This window comes from Opisthocomus hoazin, chromosome Z (genome assembly GCF_030867145.1).
Source record: "Opisthocomus hoazin isolate bOpiHoa1 chromosome Z, bOpiHoa1.hap1, whole genome shotgun sequence".
Lineage (NCBI taxonomy): Eukaryota > Metazoa > Chordata > Aves > Opisthocomiformes > Opisthocomidae > Opisthocomus > Opisthocomus hoazin.
This window is the reverse complement of record NC_134454.1, coordinates 62,992,665-63,013,184: the sequence shown is the minus strand read 5'-3', so window position 1 is coordinate 63,013,184 and position 20,520 is coordinate 62,992,665. Positions and strand designations below refer to the sequence as shown.

Genomic DNA, 20,520 nt, shown 5'->3' with positions numbered 1-20,520 from the left:
GTAAGATGGTTTACCACTGCTGACCATATCTAAAAATACAAATCACTGTAGTGGCTTAGAGTGAAGGAGCAGAAGATTTCACTGAGACACCAGTGAAGAAAACATTGTCCTGAAAATGGTGAAAACCACCATCACTTGTTCCTAAATAGACCAAGAAGCTGGGACTACAATTTAGTTACTATGATATCTGCTTTAAGCAGAGAATTCTCTCTGTCCAAGAATACGAATACAGGCTTGACATATATATAAAACTGTTAAAAAAAAAAATAAAAAAAAAAAATCAAGGTTTGCCATCCTTGTAGCATTTGGTAGAATTTTCATTTCTCATACAACCTGTGAATGACACAAACTGATTAACACTGACCTACTAAGAACACACTAAGAACAAAACGATAAAAAGATCTGCAGTAAAATATTTTGCCATGTAAATTAACATTGTATGTAGAAAAAATCTTGTGGAAATCATGAAGCTATGTCACTTGTTGACAGAAGTAAGTACCGGCACACAAGAAAATGGAGGAATCTGAAATAATTTAAAACAATGAAACGGCAAAATATCACCATCACCAAAAGGGATTTCTCTAAACCAATTCTACAATGAACACTCTTCAAAAGAAGGAGAGAAAGCAATTGCTTCCTATTCGGTCAGTGAATCCCACTAGATTAAACACTGCCCACGGCAAAGCCTATTTATAAATGGAACTGCAGCCTCTCTGTGCACAAATGTAATATCACTACGAACTCCCCCCCCGCCAACCTGGTATTTATGGACAGCTTAGAGACAAGAAAAATATTATTCTCCGGGGCTTAACAGCAAAGCAAATACCAGACTTCCACAGAATCCTCCAAACAACATTTTTTTTAACTTGACATTCTGATAACCAAATCAAATAACATTCTTGCTGATAAGTGTGTAAACGGATTATTAAAAATAAACCTCTTCATGATACTGTGCACCGCTCCTGGTTATGAAAAGAGGCAGTAAAAGATAAAACTTCAAGGCATTTTCAGACTGAGGCTATATAGATAGTAGATATTTCTAGGACCCTTAGTGATTATTGGAAAGAACCACTTCGCCCTGTCTTCCAGACAAACCACTCCAAGTAGCTTAAAAAATTTTGACTGAATTCAGCAAAGTTATCTATCATACAGGACAATGGGTATATAAACATGTTGCTCAACCACATTAAAGCATCAAGAAACGAGAAGCACGTCAAATTGTCAAGTATATATAAGACACAGAAAAAATTCAATGTTCAGACTGAACTTGTTTGTGATTTCCCAAACACAAAAATATTTTAGTGGAGTCTGTGTGCTACTGAAAGATATATAAATAGTAACTGTCCAATAACATATACTAGGCAATGCAAGATTAATGCTACATAAAAATAAAGCACTATATTTTGACTATTACTCTCTCTTAGCCTTTTTTCCCCCTACTGAAACCCATAATGTTGTAGCAAGCAGGATGACAAAAACCCGAAGTATATAAGCTAGCATAATACATTCATAGTTTATGAGGTTGATGTTTACACAGTCCCCATCAACCAGACATAATAAGAATATTATAGGAGGTTCCTATACCTGCCAGGTACTCAATTCCATATCCTTTTCTCTCCCTTGCCCCTGTAGACAAGAACTTCATATTAAAGGCACAATACCTTTGGGTAGCCTGGTGGGTGGAGCATTTCTTGCCCAAGCATACAAAATGTTAGATTTGTCTTTGCACGTTCCTTCATCACAGTCCCTAAAAACAGGAGGAAAGAAAACAAAAGGGAATATATTTTTTTAAATTTTGAAATCAGAAGAGACAGGGTGAATTACATGCAAAATCAATAGTTTTAAGATCTAAGAAGATGTTTTTGGATGTCTGTTGATTAAACGCAGTGCTTTTAATGTAGACTGCTTTCCAGAATATGATTAGATCCTTTATCTTTTTTTTTTCCCCTCCCTCTGCCTTAAGATAGTGTTAGGCAAACAGGGTCAAAATCATAGACAGTTCTGACAGTCTCTGCCAGCCTAGTAGCCAGTGATCAAAAAATAAAAGAACCTTTTGTAAGAATGAACCATATGAAAATTTCTAGAACTATTAGCTCAAGTGCCACAAAATTGCAATGGCTGCCACATTTACACAGAGGAACAGGAGACAAGCGCAAGACATCAAAGTTGTAAGTCAAAATTTATATTTAAAATTCATTTAAAAATCATTGACAAAAAAAAAGGTGAAAGGAAGCTGTATATGAACCAACAAGTAGGAGGCACTCATGCCATTCCCTGTACTTAACGCAAGCTCACTGCTTTAATTCTTATTCCACTGCACAATTCACAGAATCACAGAATGGTAGGGGTTGGAAGGGACCTCTGTGGGTCACCTAGTCCAACCTCCCTGCTGAAGCAGGGTCACCTACAGTAGGCTGCACAGGACCTTGTCCAGGCGGGTCTTGAATATCTCCAGAGAAGGAGACTTCACAACCTCCCTGGGCAGCCTGTTCGAGGGCTCCATCACCCTCAGAGGGAAGAAGTTCTTCCTCATGTTCAGATGGAACTTCCTCTGCTTCAGTTTGTGCCCATTGCCCCTTGTCCTGTTGCTGGGCACTACTGAAAAGAGCTTGGCCCCATCCTCCTGACACCCACCCTTCAGATATTTGTAAGTATATATTAGGTCCCCTCGCAGCCTTCTCTTCTTCAGGCTGAACAAGCCCAGCTTCCTCAGCCTCTCCTCGTAGGACAGATGTTCCAGTCCCCTCACCATCCCTGTAGCCCTCCGCTGGACTCTCTCCAGTAGCTCTTCATCTTTCTTGAACTGGGGAGCCTAGAATTGGACACAGTACTCCAGATGGGGCCTCACCAGGGCAGTGTAGAGGGGAAGGAGAACCTCCCTCGACCTGCTGGCCACGCTATTCTTGATGCACTCCAGGATTCCATTGGCTTTCTTGGCAACCAGGGCACACTGCTGGCTCATGGTTAACCTGTCGTCCACCAGCACTCCCAGGTCCCTCTCCACCGAGCTGCTCTCCAGCAGGTCAACCCCAAGCCTGTACTCATGCATGGGGTTGTTCCTCCCCAGGTGCAGGACCCTGCATTTGCCTTTGTTGAACCTCATCAGGTTCCTCTCTGCCCAACTTTCCAGCCTGTCCAGGTCACGCTGAATGGCAGCACAGCTGCCGGTGTATCTACCACTCCTCCCAGTTTGGTGTCATCAGCAAACTTGCTAAGGGTACACTCTAACTCTTCATCCAGGTCGTTGATGAAGAAGTTGAAGAAGACTGGGCCCAGTACTGACCCCTGAGGGACACCACTAGTTACAGGCCTCCAACTAGACTCAGCGCCGCTGATGACAGCCCTCTGAGTTCGGCCGTTCAGCCAGTTCTCAATCCACTTCACCGACCACTCATTTAGCCCATACTTCCTCAGTTTCCCTAGGAGGATATCATGGGAGACAGTGTCGAAAGCCTTGCTGAAGTCGAGGTAGACAACATCCACGGCTCTCCCTTTATCTATCCAGCCAGTCATGTCATCATAGAAAGCTATCAGATTGGTCAGGCATGACTTCCCCTTGGTGAATCCATGCTGACTACTCCTGATAACCTTCTTTTCCTCCACTTGCTTGATGATGGCCTCCAGGATAAGCTGCTCCATCACCTTTCCTGGGATGGAGGTGAGGCTGACCGGCCTGTAGTTCCCTGGGTCCTCCTTCTTGCCCTTTTTGAAGACTGGAGTGACATTCGCCTTACTCCAGTCCTCCGGCACCTCTCCTGTCCTCCAGGACGTCTCAAAGATGATGGAGAGTGGCTCAGCAAAATTCCTTGTTTTTCATAAGCAGAAAAATCACACACACCAAAAATACAAGGAGGGGGGGGGAAGGAAAAAAGAAGTGTTTTTCAAGTTACAGACCACAAACAGGTCACAAATACTGAAAATAACTGAAAACTCTAGAGCTGTCCCTAGCCTCTGCAGCTAACACATTGCAGGCGACACTAAGGGTGGAGCATGAAAGACTCCCAAAGACTGTTAAGTTCTTGATACCTTCAATCTGTATGAACTGACGAACTCAGGGCACAGACACTACCAAATCTGTAAAAGGCCAGTCAGACACAGTTGTATGGACAGCACAATGTAACTGGACTATATCCACAAGCGTGCTGACTGATCTACGTGGGTGTAGGCTACAGGATAATATACACAGACAAACAAACAAGGGACGCTGAGAGGCTTTCCAAACACCCACCTAGAAGCCACTTCCCCATCTTGATCCTCTATTAGGGAAAAGGTTATTTACAGCATGTATTTGCCCCTTCTTCACTGGCAAAGCATCACGGCAGAGAGTGTAGATGTCATTTCACATGTGCAGCATACAGAGGTGTGACTTTTAGAAAGCCTCAATGTGAAACTATTCAGACTACGTAAACTGATCCAAGCCAGATGCAATGAAGGCTGATACCCGTGCCAAGGTTTCAATCCAAAACAAAACGGTACAGCTCCTTCTCTGTTTACTACTGCTGGTAAAATGAGACCTGGGAAAACGTTTGTACACATAAAGCATGGTTTCAATCACCTGAAATACTGGGGACAATAGAGTCTTACATAGGGTGAGGAAGAGTATAAGAGCATAAAAGACCAGGACTGTTAGCGGATGCAGGCTCAGTAACATTTCTGTTGAGGATGCCTGAGCCGTATGTGCCACCTCTCAGAACAAATGATGATGACGCTTTTCAGGCCACTCTACCAGCGATAACCAGTTCTTCCAGCATGCAGGGAAAACCGCCTCGCTGGGACATTACACGTTTCTGTGATCTCAGAGAACCTTATTGCAACATAGATGCTTTGTTTTCTTCTGACAGCAAGCATTGCCATAATCATCAGGCTACCAAGCGAAAAGGGAACATGGCACTTTTTCATTGATTTTGCTCGTAACATATATCTAGACCTTTACAAATACTAATTTGGTCATCTCCCCCTTTAAATACTCCCCAATGGACAAGCAAAACATTTCAGGATAAAATGTTTCCCAACTAACAATTCATATAGCTGCTGGTAAAGGGTGCACAGCTTTCAACCGCTACAGTCTAAAAAACCCAAAAGACTTCAATGATCTAACCAGGTATGGGGCTGCACAGTTTGGAAATGTGTTGAAGAGATTGGTGAGGAGGGACAACAGCAGAAGCCACAAGCACAGCTGCAGCTTCACCACTCTGGGCCAGCTAGCCTTCGCTTGTACCACAGTATTTTTAGGACCATATTAGCTAGGTAAAAAAACTGCATAGGTTGTTCCAAACTTCTCTCCTGAGACACTGGCCAATGGAGAGGGAAGACTGAAGGGAAGAAAGATGTAATACAGACATTGCCCTTTCATTATACTTAAAAAATGGTCAACTCTCTCATTTAGCCATTGGTGCTGATCCTGAAACATCAAGTTTTCAGAAAAAAACAAACACAGAGGAGATTACAAATGAGAGTTAAGATAACTGATGAGGAGATTAAAAAGCAGAAAGCTAGTAAAAATTATAGACCTACAAACAAAAAAATTTAACTGATCACTGAAATTCATAGCTTCTTTACATGCAAAAAATCATGAGATTCTGAACAGAATGAGTAGCACAGAATACGTTAAAAATGGACTATAACTGCATACTACACAATATTGTACTAACAACTAATTTTCACTGTTGCCAAAATTTTCGGGTGAGGGGGGTCGGGCAGGGCATGGAAATAGAGCTTACTGGCTGCTTCTCCGATATCTGCAAAACTTTTTTTGCAAACTCTCCTGGACTTTCCAAAGGCATTCTCTTTAATCTTAGGTAAGCTCACGAGCTGGTTTTTTTGATGGCAGTGGGGTTTTGATTGATTTATCTAGACTGAAACAAATATTTTGCTGTGTCAACAAGACTAGTATTTGGCTGTCCTTTAAGGAAATTCACATTGTTTGGGAAAACAAAGAACTTCTCAAATCTTTTCCTCTGTTATACTCTTTGACTCTAACCAAGACTTGTACAAAAAGATAAACTGAGGTGACCGAGTAAGAAAAATGACTGGTTTTAGTTCTTGAGCTGAATGGTGCAGAACATACTGGGGCAGTGAAAATGGTAAGGAACTTCACTCGGAAAAATAAATCTGTATACTGTTCTCACTCTCCCCTAAGCAGCGAAATACAAGGATTTCACTGAACCAGTCTTGACATCTTCTGCAACCTTTACTGAACTATTGATGTCAAAAGCTTACAAAACCATGTTTACCTGCCAACAGAAGCAGCTAGTCTGATGGAGGAATTACTGGGTGGTGATCTACAGTCTGTACTTCTACATTCATTTAGATTAGGTAACTATTTAAAGTTGCCCCACCTGATCTTGAAATAAAGGCTATGTCTATGAATCATCTCATTCATGAGAGCGCTGAGTTTGACGCAGTGTGAAACCTGTCTTGCCAAGAGATTCAGAAGCTCTGAATAATTCAACATTTTCTTTTAAATCATTCAAGTGTTGCATTGATTATCTATGGAGAATCTGAACTTTTGATGTATCAACTCAGGCATTCTACTTTGACTTCAACACAGTTTATCAGCTTAGGCAAAATTTCTTGTCATAGTGGCTGAACTGTTTTTAGGACCAATTATGATCAAGAAACAGCAGCAGCTACACTTTTTCTGGTGCACTGAGCAAAACCTGAGGAAATGAGCCCAGGGAGCCTACTTTATTTCTGTAGAAAGGCCTGGGTATTTCAAGAAGAGAGAAACACCTGCACAGCCCTTTAGTGTTTGTTCAGGTAAAGATTCTACCATGTTGCACTGAACAAGTCATTCTGCAAAGCCAGTGCAGGTCCCACACCATTAGACAGCCTTTCAGAAGGCCAGGGGTAGTTGCATGAATATCATCAAGCACCAGAAAAGCCAGCAGGCCAGAGTGGCTCAGTGCTACTATGGGCATGGTGCTGCTAATCCCAATAGAGTTATTTGGATGCTGTATCTTCCCCTCTCCCATTCCCCCACACTCTAAACTGGCCTGAGTAAAAAAACTTCACGCCTCAGGAAAATTATTTTGCCCTTCCATTCTGAATGCTCCTAAAAGAATATTTTTGCATAATACACCTAGTCCACATCATGATGGTATGAGTAACAACTCTTGGCTTGGTATGTTTTAATGTTTTTACAGCTGACTACCATCTGACCAATATTGCCCAGAATTTTGATGAAGAAACTACAATAAAGCAAAAGATCAATGTGGTATGCCTTAACTGAATAAAAACTGGCTATGAAAAAATGTTGACCATCTAGCTCAAGATGACCCTCCAGTGTGCGCTTGCAGCCCAGAAGGCCAACTGTGTCCTGGGCGGTGTCAAAAGCACTGTGGCCAGCAGGTTGAGGGAGGTGATTCTGCCCCTCTGCTCCACTCTGGTGAGACCCCACCTGAAGTCCCACGTCCAGCTCTGAAGCCCTCAGCACAGGAAAGACATGGACCTGTTGGAGCGGGTCCAGAGGAGGGTCACAGAAATGATCCAAGGGATAGAACACCTCTCCTGTGAGGAAAGGCTGAGAGAGCTGGGGCTGTTCAGCCTGGAGAAGAGAAGGCTGCAGGGAGACCTTACTGCAGCCTTCCAGTACCTGAAGGGGCCTACAAGAAAGCTGGAAAGGGACTTTTTACAAGGGCATGTAGTGATAGGACAAGGGGTAATGGCTTTAAACTGAAAGACAGTAGATTTAGATTAGATGTAAGGAAGAAATTCTTTACTCTGAGGGTGGTGAGGCACTGGCACAGGTTGCCCGGAGAAGCTGAGGATGCCCCCTCCCTAGCAGTGTTCAGGCCCAGGTTGGAAAGGGCTTGAACCTGGTCTAGTGGAAGGTGTCCCTGCCTATGGCAGGGGGGTTGGAACTAGATGACCTTTAAGGTCCCTTCCAGCCTAAACCATTCTATGACTCTACGTAAACAGTAATGGAAGAATCCCTGCTAAACAAGTCTTATAGTAGTGTCCTCAAATGTCAGCTCTCAAAAAACCATTCTTTCCCCTAAGAGTTGGAAGAGCAAGTGAAGAAGACATCACTTACTAGTCTGCAGGTAACAAGAAGAATAGCAAATAACAAAACAAAATAAAAAATAACAAAGTCTTCTTAACATTAATACACAGTCATCAGAATTACTTTAACAAAATTGGTTCTAGTGACTGGAAGCCTCTAGCAAATTTAAACTACTAGGAAAACACTCAAATTATACGTACTCTCTGTAATGACTTACAAAAATGTGCAACAGGTTCTACACATCTGAACATTTAAATGAACATCTTTACAACACAGACATTTATAGATATACACACATGTATGTCTACACACTTACATACTACACTAATTTTATACACACACAGATATATAACAAACAGGCATTTACACAGGCTTATGTAAGTGTGTCAAAACAGGCATAAATGCAGATGTCTAAAGCCTGTTTTATGTAGAACAGATGTGATCGTCTTTCTAGTCCTGCAGATACCCATGTGCAGAGCAAGATGAGATGCTGCAAACCATTGTAACAGGGATGTGAAATCATGAGACACTGAAAGAAGAGTTTTTATTTTCAGAATGTAAAGCAGAAACTACACACAAAAAGTTAGCAAGATTTAATCAAAACCTGCAAATAAAAAATTGGAAATATCAGATTTAAATACAGCACTAATTATGTGTTTCATCATTTGACAAGTAGCTGTTAAATACAGCAATCAAGAACAAAAGCAACATTAGCTGCCATACTGCAGACTGCCACTGGTGAGTTTTATGCTGGGCAATCATTCCACTCTGGGAAGAGTGATGATACAGCCAGGGAGCTCTAAGTGTCTGAACCCTAGTCTCAAACCTAGGATTTCAGTCTGATTCAGCTTTGAAGAACTTTACGATTTTCCAGCTTTTGTTCCATCTCTTCATATCTGAAAGCTCAGGCACTAAACATTTCACCTATGTCTTCAGAACATCAGCTAGATCTGACTTAGGCATCATCTTGTGACTTCACCTCAGCATGAGTACCTGATCAATCTATAAAAATATAATTCTATCAGGTACGGATTATTTCGAGGCTCTAACAAAAGTACTTCCACACATATGAAAACAAAACAGACTACAGGTACAATCTATTCAGTTTTAAATAGGACACTCAAGACAAACTCGTTCTAAAAGGCCACAATGGGAACAGTTTCACGTTGGTATATTTTTCACATTAAACTATTCAAAAAGTGTATTCTAACATATAAGATACAATAAAAAGAACACAGATAAGCTGTCTGCTGGGAAAAGAAATAAATACAAATTCTGTGCTTTCATAGTCTTACTTTTGTCTGAACTTTTTAAGCATCTGCTTTTCATGAATGACAAGATTACAACATTTTCAATATTAGAACATGGTTGATAGGTAGAAGGGAGATAAAACTTTTGATGAAAGTTTGTTGTGTGTTCAAAATATTATTCAAATCATCTCTCCAAAACATCCAGAGATTATTCGAAATGTTAAATTCGTATTTTTTCTGGGAAATATATTATACTATACTATTAGCTCTAAATTCCAGCTCTAGTTATGTTTTTGGTAAATACTTAAAAGATAAATTGTGATTACACATCTCTATCAGAAAATCTACATAAAAATTGTTCCACAGATCAGAATAAGACATATAAGCTTTGCAGTGTCAGCAAAACTACCTCATCTCCTTTCTCTTGAAAATCTGGAGAAAACTTGCAGAATTACTGGACAAAGCATTAATTTCCACCCATTTTCACATTCTCTTCACTTTGGCTCCGCACATCTATTCAGTGGCAATGAGAGCTTCCCTCTGCCCTCACTGCTTTTTGAAGCGCAAGTCACCTACCAAACTACTTGACAGAGAGAATCTTCTTCAGCTTACCCTTCACTCAGTTTCCTTCTGGACACTTGATACAATACTTCTTCACACACAGAAAAGCAGACAACTATAGCGGAAGTCTAGATTTCTTGGTATCCAATGACACCCTGCCCACTACAGTTCCTGTCTCGTCTTCAGTCATGAAGAATCAGAAAACAGATCTTTTTCTCCATCTTACAGAGGGGTTAGTTAAAAAAAAATACACTCTTTAAGTGTGGAAAGACTGGAATGTTATTTATTTCTTCTTCCTTCCAAATTTTTCTACTTTTCCAAGAAATTGCAACACTGGAAAAGGTTTGCGTGAAAGCAATTGACACAAGAAAAGTTAGGTACAGTAACAAAAGCAAGTTGCAGCTCTTACCAGTAATTTTCAGTAGAAGAGGGTTCATTACATCCAAAGAGTAACATGTGATGGACAGTGTCCATGCTGGCATGAGGCTTAAAGTCAACTGAAAAATAAAATGATAAAACAAATAAGTCATCCTTACTCTCACCATAAGTTACATAAAGCAAGAGCATTTTGTGCCATTTCTTCTCTGTAACACTAGAAATAAGGTAATGTCCCCAACCATTTATTTACTTTTTGCATTTCACTTACAGGCTTTCCTTAAATTCCCATTCAACAGCCTGTCTCCCAAGCTAAAACACTGTACCTCACTTGGTCATTAAGAAAAAGAAATACCAAGCTCCCACTCGAAACTGCTGTGTTTCTCCCCAAAAGTTAAATATGACAGCAAACACATCAATGTATCCCAAACCACAAAATTTTACTGTAACCAGTCTAATTTCAATCTAGCTTCAAAATTTGCACTTGTGATTTAATAATACTTTTGCACTTTTGTAGCTCATCAAAAATACAAAAAAATGGTAAGTTACAGTTAAGAACAACTAACATCTTATGCATTAATGATATGTTCTTCCAGTGTTCCACCTGGTTTATATTTTTGCTGCACCTTTCTTGTGACAACTGTTCCAAGAAAGGATTATGATTCATTCTCACTAATACGGCAAACTCTTTGGAATGGAAAACAAGATTTGTTTAATGTCAACACAATCTCATTGCCCAAATATTTCTCATTATTAGAATTTTAGATGAAGGCAAATGTTCAGTGCTCAAACATCTGTTCTTTATCCCATGTCACAAACAAAACACTGATTTTGTTTCTCAGTGTTTGTGATCCTGTTTAGTACAGGAAAAAGGTTATCAACATCACACTATAGTAATACTGACCATGAAAGTACAATGATGGCATTTCTAGAAATAAAGCAAGCTACATTGTGTAACTCCCTTTATTACTACTGAAATGATGTGTCAGATGCAGGGAATGCGGTGGAAGTTTTCTTCACGTTAAGACAGAGAAGGACCTTGGATGGTTTTTAACCTTATCCTACAGCAGAAATTCCAAAACCAAGTTACTCCTGCCCTTACCTGTACATAGACACTAAGAATCCTTCAAGTAAGTGTCAGATGGGCAGATGGTGAAGCTGCAAACCACTGAAACACTATTCTGCTCCCGAATTTTGCGGATTTATCTGCACTTTGAACTTGGTATTTTAACACGTGGCTGAGGCAGGTTCCCGAAATGAATGAGGATATGGATTATTTTCAAAATAAACAGCTTCTGACCCTACTTTTGGAGCTGAGGTCTGTTGTGAAAAGTGAGGAAAACCAGCATAAAGTTAAGGGATGCAAGTCAAATTCTAGCTTGAAGACATAATTCAGATTGTAAAGAAATGAGCATGCCAGAGCCGAGGACTTGGTTAGGGAAGCAAGAGCTGCATCCCACATGCCCTGGGATGCCACCACCTGTCCTGCTGTTTAATACTGTCTCACTGTTTCTTTTTACTCTGCTACCGCTCTGCCATCTCGTGTATTTACTCTAATGAGTGTGTCAGAAAGTCTTATTTCCTCCACCCAGTGCCCATTACAATGATTCTGCTGCACGGACAGGACCTTTAAGCACTATTATAAAACTTCTTACAAAGACCTTACTAAATACTACTCTCACTAATAGGAAAGAATGCACCACAGTTAACAAAGCAAAATCAGATGGTGAGCCGCTTGCACACACTGTCTTAGCTCACACATCTCATTGCTTCTGAAGGAAGAGTTGAAAAACCTCTCAGTCTGCCTGTGAGCTTCAGCGAGCTTTGTATGGTTGATTACGCTTTTCCTGCATACTTACTTTCTTAGCAGCACACCCAGGCTTATGGACTTCCAAAGACAGGCTCAAAAATGAACCATTTAAAAAAAACTATGCTGTCAAAGCCATGCAAATTAGCATGAGATTCAAACCAAATGCAGCAGTTGTCACTACCATAGGCTTAAGAAATATCAAACAAAAGTCTTACACTCCTAGTTGACAGCCTCCACATTTTAAAATAATGAACAGAAGATTACTCAATAGTTAAATATTTTTTATGCATGGAGAAGCGCTACAAAATGATTACTGAAATAACAGCTTTGGTATATATACTAAATCTGAATAAAGTCTGATGTATTTCCTGACCAAAGTAGTCCTGACTACTTTGAATTACGAACACGGAAGAAACAGGAATGAAGAGAATCACAGAATCACAGAATGTTAGGGGTTGGAAGGAACCTCTGTGGGTCACCTAGTACAACCCCCCTGCTGAAGCAGGGTCACCTACAGCAGGCTGCACAGGACCTTGTCCAGGCAGATCCTGAATATCTCCAGAGAAGGAGACTCCACAACCTCCCTGGGCAACCTGTTCCAGTGCTCCGTCACCCTCAGAGGAAAGAAGTTCATGACATGACATCACAGAATCACAGAATAGTAGGGGTTGGAAGGGACCTCTGTGGGTCATCTAGTCCAACCCTCCTGCCGAAGCAGGGTCACCCAGAGCAGGCTGCACAGGACCTTGTCCAGGCGGATCCTGAATATCTCCAGAGAAGGAGACTCCACAACCTCCCTGGGCAACCTGTTCCAGTGCTCCGTCACCCTCAGAGGGAAGAAGTTCATGACATGACATCAGTTTCATCTTAACAGTGTCTAGGCAAGCTATGTATTTAAAAAATTCATTTCTAAGAAGTTCATCTTTACAAATAACAATTCAATGATATGCAGTTGACATCCTTATGTTTTAAAAAATTGCTGCCTTCTATACAGTGGAATTAACTTTAAAGAAGTTTATCAACATATCAGTGTCTACAGTTTAGCAGATTAGGGAGACATTAGAGGCCTTCGATACAGTGAAGTCATCATTAGTTGGCAATAGGCAAGTTTATATATGCCATAACAGAGTAACAAACCCACAGCGACTCAGTCATCTATGGACAAAAAGTAATAAATGATCTATTTATTTTAGTTTGTGTTGCTGAATGTAATGGGCTCCATCTCATTTCTACAGCACAGTCTGACAGATGGAGACCTACCATGAGTCAGTAAGAAAAAGACACACTTATTTACTGTTCACCCATGTGAACGAACGAAAGGAGATGAAGATGACAGTCAAATTTCTCGGCTGAGTGGCTTGCTGTCGGACTCAATTCTTACGAGTGCCTGTAGAGCACCCTTCAGCTATCGCTTACAGCTCAGTAGTCAAAAACTGATTTTTATCAATGCCTGCACTATTAAAGACTCCATCTAGTTTCTGGTTTTGTTACTTATTCATAAACATTATCAAACACTAGTTGGAAGAAGAAAACCTCAGTATGTTTTTTTTTCCAAAATATAACTCATTACTGTCTTTTACATATTAATCTCCCAGCCATTTCATTTCAGAGGAGCAAAAGGTATATTCCTAACATTAACTGAAATCTAAAACAATCCACCCCACAAACAAACATACACTTCTCCAATCCCCCTCTGTCAGCATTTACAGCCCTTTGGGACAGAAAAACAACTGGTTCAAACTCTAAGCCTTGACAGTCTGACCCTCCACTAAAGAATATCATACAGAAAACTTACAGCATCTGCAAACATACAGAGATGCAACCCTGAAAACGACCTCTATGGCAAAACTTGCTCTACTCCTCCTTCTAGCTGGTAACATTTCATAAGTAAGTTTGATCAGTTCCTTGTTTTGATAATGCCTGAGAACTGACTCTGAACAAGCCGGTAAATTCTGGTATGGTATCCTTCCTGCTTTGCAGTACCCCTTGTCCCTGTGCAAGCATGACTGTCTACTGGTTTTAAATCTTTAGGGGAATAGCAAGGCAGAAGTCTGAATTCAAAGTCCCCAAATACAGATTTAATAAAAAATGTCGAAAAAAGTTGCAGAAAATATTTTCTGCTTACTATGAAACGTACTACTGCCCACATACAACGCTAATAAAGAAATTCTCTCTTCCAAGGCCCTTATATTTTACTAATATGCAACAAAAGTATCCCGCTGCAGGTTCTATGAACAGAACCTCCTCTTCCACACTGTCTCGGAGGAGGGAAGAAAAGGAGGTAAAAATAGGAAAACAAAGTAAAAAAGTAACGAACTAGTGATTCCTGGGCAGAGTGTATGGATACTTGGTCACAGCAGTGTCATTTTAAAGTCTAAAAGGAAAAAAAAAAAAACCACACAGAGAAGGCATTTACTCGCCAGCATTATGTGCAAATAAATTGAACTGGAGGCAGAACATGCAGGTTCTAGTCTCAGCTTTACCACTGCACTAAGAAAACTAGGTTATTGTTTTATCAATATATCACTGAACAGCAACCCACAATGATAGTTCATATGTTAGTTTTTAGGTGCTTCTATCATAAATAGTAAATAATGAAATTACACCATTTATTGGCAATGCAATGAAGGCAGATTCTACTTAAACCATGAAAACGTAGATGCTATCTTTTTAAAAAGAAGTATTTAATTCTCTGTGTGTCAATCTTCTGTGCTCATTTAATCAACACAAAATACATGCATGCAAGTAAGTGAATAGTTAGCCTCACAACACCTTACAGGATTTAGGGAAAAAATCCACTAAGTATCTAATTTCTTAGACAATGACACCTATCATAAAAACATGTTTTCTGAGAAGAAGATTTAATTTTCTATCCAGGTATTTTACAAGATAGGTCAGTTTGCATTCTTTCTCTTCTCTACAATCGGATATGTTTGAGTGTAGTCTTTCCAATGATTAGGTAACTTCTATTGGTTGTGAAGACTCCAGTTTGACAAGTCTTTTACACTGAAATCACTTTCAGTGATTTCACTGAAGTTGTGCTGGAACTGATTACATGCTTAAGATTAACCATGTCTATCCATTTTGGTGGAAGGGACCACATAAGAAAAAAAAAGAAAGCAATTTTGTTTTATTTTCAAAGCATTCAAATATAAGAGATTGTAAGAAATGCTATAATAGGAAAACTTCATGTTCACAGAGTAAGCTGGTTTTGTTTTTTTCACATTTGCTCATCAAGTTCCTATTGCTCTTCAAAGCTCCTCCTGACAACTATAATGGTTTCTTTGTCCAGACTTTATACTGCTTTATATGGCATGTACTCAAGTACAGTGATCACTGGACAGGTGATCAAATCAAGAACATGTAAATAACTAAAATCTAAAAGCTTCTCAGTCTTCAAAGAAAAAAATTATTTGCCTTGCAGGAGTCACATTGACACTTTGCATAAATACCACTTTTAAGTAAATTCTTTTAGTAGGTCCTTTTGAACATATACACCACTGAAAGAAGTTTATGCGGCTTTGACACATGTAAACGCCAAATTACAGAACTAAATGTGCAGCAATCTAATAAAGAACTGAAATACGCAATTTTGCAACTCAGTGAAGCACTAAATAAAAATTGCTTAAGCAGCCGGTTAGTCGTATGCCTTTCTATGAATCACTTGAAAGCAGAAGAGTCTATTGCACACACTGCACAGCAAGTATAGTTTATCAGAGAATGAACACTCACTCCCTTTTATGCTCATTTTTCTTTCTGGAGTCAAACCCACAGCCAGAATGTGAGGTCAGGTTCTGACTTCTTTACAAAACAGATATACACAGAAAGCAATGAAGAAAATTTACTGATTTTTTTAGTTACTGTAATACAACATGAAAATTGAAACACAATATTTTATTTCTGAAGAACACGGAACAACAGTCTCAAAATGCACTACATCAAAAACTACACAGGATTCCCACCATATTTGTTGTAAGTGCAGATATTCTAAAACACAACAAAAGAGTAAAGGAAGAAACATGCAGACACTTTAACTTCTTGTTATTTTCTTTTATTTCAGTTTATAGCATGTTCTGATAGTGAAACTATCTTCAGCCAAACCAACAAGCCTTCTCTCCACCTAAACAACTGTATGTTTGCAAGCAACAGAAAATAAAAAGTACCAAAAAGACTTTCTGAACATATGGTGGGGTGTTTTGCTGATCTATGTGATCTCAGCATTTGTACACTATCACAGTATTTCTTGCTAGTTGTCTCCCATCTTATTCATGCCAAGACATTAAAAAAAAAAAAAAAAAAAAAAAAAGGAGGGGAGAGGGTTTGGTTGGTTTTGTTTTCTTCCCCCGGATAAGTAAAATCGTACTGCAGCCAACACTGACTGTAAGTGCAAAGAATTTACAGGCTGTACCAGCTGGTAAATAAACAGTCTGCTCAGTGGAGCAGAATTAAGTATCCAGCCAGAGACAGAAAGCCAATAGTTTACAAATGGGACTGTTTGGTACTGACTGCCAGAGGCATCTGCATGCAAGCTCCTTAGCTACTATTACTCATGAATCTCTTCAGATACAGTTTGTTATCTTGACTCTAAGTAGCGCTCTCGTTTGTTTCTGCATTAGCCGTGATGAATGCATTTTGGAAACTCTGACAGCCAAAGATTAAGCCAATATGAGTCAAAGAAAAAAAAAAAAAGAAAATGCTGAGGTTCTTAAAAATGGATTGCTTAGGTTCTTCCCGTCAACCAATACTCACCTACATAGGCTTCATCATCCACTGGCAGCGGTACTGACATGCAGAGGTAGGTATCAGACTATTAAAAGACAAAAGAACAGAAATCATCTTTAAATTGGGAATATTTAAAATGAAAAGAAGAGAAACAAAGCATCAAAACTCTCCACGCTTTCTGAAGATGAATGTGGGAATACTGAACAAACTAATATATAAAAATTATATACTTCTAAGCCTTAGCACTGAATTTATTTGCAGTGGTTAACAAACACTGCCCCCTCCCTGCCCACTAAAAATTTGAAGGAGTAACAGTACCCCCTCGATGTCCAACTATACAGTATGAATTGATGAGTTTGCTACATAAAGTGAAACGAATTACTGAGCTTCTGATTCGTTGTGGTTTTGGTATGCACCACTTTCTCAGTATTTATAAACTTACTATAATCTAAGAATCAACGGCAATTGAGTGGAGGGGTGAGATGCTGCCCTCCTCTCTCTGGTGACCAGCAACAGGACATAAGTAAATGGAACAAAGTGGCATCAGGGGAAGTTCAGACTGGAGACTGGGGAAAGGTTCTTCACTGAGCAGGTGTGGGTCATTGGAACAGGCTTCCCAGGGAAGTGGTCACAGTACCAAGCCTGTCAGAATTCAAGGAAAGTCTGGGTAACACTCTTAGTTATATGGTTCAATTCTAGGTAGTTCTGTGAGGAGCAGGGACTTGGACTCAATCATCCTCATGGGTCCCTTCCAACTTGAGATACTCTATGATTCTATCACTTCACAGCAAAATAGATTTCTACCTACAGCAGTACTTCACCCTATTTCAAGACTTATATAACTGGACCACAAAGTGTAAAAATGCTGCGCCATTGTAGCAGCAATCACAGAAGTACATTTATTTTTCATTCATGCACCTGATTTTATTATAATCAATAAAAACATTCTTCCCTGGGCATTCTAACAAACATCACATGTCCTTCAGAACAAAGAAAAAGAACAGAACCAATTACAGAAGAAACAATTCGATAAATGATTTTCTTGCTTAAACACTGTAAAGCACTAACATTTTCCTGGAGCAATTGGATGAACAATCTGGACCAAGATACAGTGTAATGGGCACTCCAGGCAGAAAACTTACCAGGAATGCTCTCTTCACGATGCTACAATTGCCTATGTTGCCTAAAAGACTTCTGGTTTGACTTTAAAATGCTGAGCATGTAAGCCTGGGAAGTATTTCTGGATTAAAATATGAACCAATTAAAATGTGAACACAGTAAACTTAGAGCAACAGCCTCAAACAAAATCCAGGTTTTCCGTCTACAAGCGTTTTTGGATAACTATGAAAGAACTTGCAATATAGAACAAAGTCCCTGAGAACAGTAAAACCTAAAAATGGCAATCCTGAAAGGAAGGCTTGCTCTTTGCACATCAAAAAAAGAGTAAATGATTGGAACAGCACAAAATTACATTTTTAAAACGCATGTGAACTACACAAACAAAAAAGTATGTTAGTCTCAGACCAAGAGCAGGTCCTACAAAAGCACCACCTAGAAAAAACACCACCTGCTTTACTGAGATCTTTGGCCAAGATTATGTAGGCTATCTATATTACTATTGTAAGAAATTAATTCATTGCCATGGTTTATTTACACATAAAAGAGATTAGGCTATAGGGTCAGCAGCGTGGCTGTTAGGTTGGTGGTAGCTACTGAAACTTTTTTTTCAACTTTTAAGGCTGTTTAAGAAATCAAAGATGTCAGCTACTGGAATTCCACCACACCCATGAACTCAAAATCTGATGGGACTCTCATAACAACTGTACTAAACAGATGAAGGTAAAATTGCTGCTATGAAAAATTTCAAATCCAATTTAAAAGAAGACACTGCAAATAAGTGTAAACTATTCAATGCAACTAAGAAGGACAGGTACAATGGTGATAATAATATGCGATTACACAAAGCAGTGATATGCACAGATAAGAAACCATTTTTTATGTTTTTACTAGAAGATGGGAAGGATGAACAGAGGTTAGCTGATACAACTGATGTGAATGCCTTTGTGTACTCTAGTTATAAGCATTTACAGAATGAACATACTAAAGCCTTCTAGAAATAGAAAAGGAAATATTCTACCTTTTCTCTTTAACCTGGGTTCAGAATTAGATTTTTTTTTAAAAAAAACCTTCATTTAGAACCTTATACCCGCACTTTGCGAGTCTGTGGCAGCAAAGCTTCACATTATAGTAGAAATAAACAGTAGTTTCTTTGTCTTTAAACACAAGTTGAATTTAGACACAGTGTGGAGTTAAAACAGAGTATTAGGACTTACCATGGATATAATGGCTGAGATTTTACAATGTGTGTCATAACACCTTCAAAGATTATTAGAAGCCTAGATGTACTATTTTTGACTCCTTCATTCTTTAAGCAAAGACTGTTAACTGGAAATTACAGATCTGTTAAAATGGTATTGTGCTACTCATTTATGTGAGTTATTACAGAACTCAGCTGTGCCTCTCTGTCTTAGCACTATAATACATCTACAAGTAGCAACTGTCCCATTTTCTTCCATGATCATTGTCATCTCTCTTCAATATCGATGTACTCTACATTGTATAGTTTAGAGACATGCTCTTAGGTAACCTGATGTGCCTTTAGGAATTTAACCCTAAAAAAGATCAAAGTTTTTTTTAAAGAGCAATAAAACAAAGAAACGAAAATTAATGACACCCTCTGCTTTGAAGAAGAAATGGGTTGGGAATAGGGTGGGGGGAGAAAGGGAATATTCAAAGTTTTTTACTTTCCATCTGTTTTACCCTAAATTGCTAAAGGCAATCCCTTTTCAAAATGCTTCCAATGACTTCTTAAGAGGAAAGAAGCATATCTGAAAAAAAAAAAAAAATCCCAGATTATCTATGGGTTATAATTTACTGACAAATTCATGACACAAAGAACTATCACTAGCTATTAAACATGATAGTTGGGATTGAAACTCCAAGCCAGAAACCTCTCACTATTACTGTAAACAGGGAGGGTATGTTCTAGTTTTTGCATTACCACTCTTCTATCCTACCTCCTATGGTCTTTCCATAAATAACTCCTATTAGGCATAGTCAGAGAAGAAATTGTTTGGCCAAATGGATAATGCAGTCAATCAATGTAGTCATTCTGAAGTCTTTATCATTACTGGCATGAAAACTCATCCTGGCATAGTCACAAGGGTTTTCAATTTTGTTTCTGACGTACAAGCCAGGTTGTATTTAGCTAATAAGGTAAAATGAGCAAATGAAAAAACAGCTACTGGATTCAACAAAACAGATTCCGGTCGCTTATCTCCAATTGTCAGTGTTCCAGAACTCAAAAACAAGAAAAGCAGGAACATCCTGACACTACAGCATTACAAAAGGCATGTTGCAGAATTCACAATAATTCTGTCCTGTTTTCTCTGCCTCACCCTAAGTATGTCTGTGAGCATGAGGGTGTACATTTGATATATGTTCAGAAGAAAATTATTATGTAGACTTCAATTTGCTTAAGAAACAAGGGCGGAAGGGGGGAGAGTGAGATTGCTCCCCTATGCACAACCCCACCAATTCAGATAGTTTCAAAAAAACTCAGAAGAGATTAACAGAACTTTCAAAGTGCAACAAGTTGCCTTTTGAAAGCATACTGGGGAGGGAGGAAAAGCCCCACACTTTTTCCTCCCATCTTCTGCCCCCCTCCCCTCCCCATTTTCTTTAAAGGAAGAATCTTTGTTGTTAATAACAGCCATTACTGACTAATAATTGCATCA

At 39.3% G+C, this 20,520-nt stretch overlaps 1 protein-coding gene across 12 annotated transcripts in view; it reads right to left on the bottom strand.

The window, feature by feature from the left end:
- PAM (peptidylglycine alpha-amidating monooxygenase) overlaps positions 1-20,520 on the bottom strand; it is a 162,591-nt gene that overhangs the window by 57,556 nt on the left and 84,515 nt on the right. For all 12 annotated transcript variants that reach the window (XM_075410864.1, XM_075410860.1, XM_075410866.1 and 9 more), the window contains exons 5-7: positions 16,751-16,808; positions 10,226-10,313; positions 1,662-1,747 (exon numbers count right to left, since the gene is read on the bottom strand). In XM_075410864.1, coding sequence (XP_075266979.1) covers positions 1,662-1,747; positions 10,226-10,313; positions 16,751-16,808 — 232 coding nt within the window. The remainder of the gene's footprint in view (positions 1-1,661; positions 1,748-10,225; positions 10,314-16,750; positions 16,809-20,520) is intronic.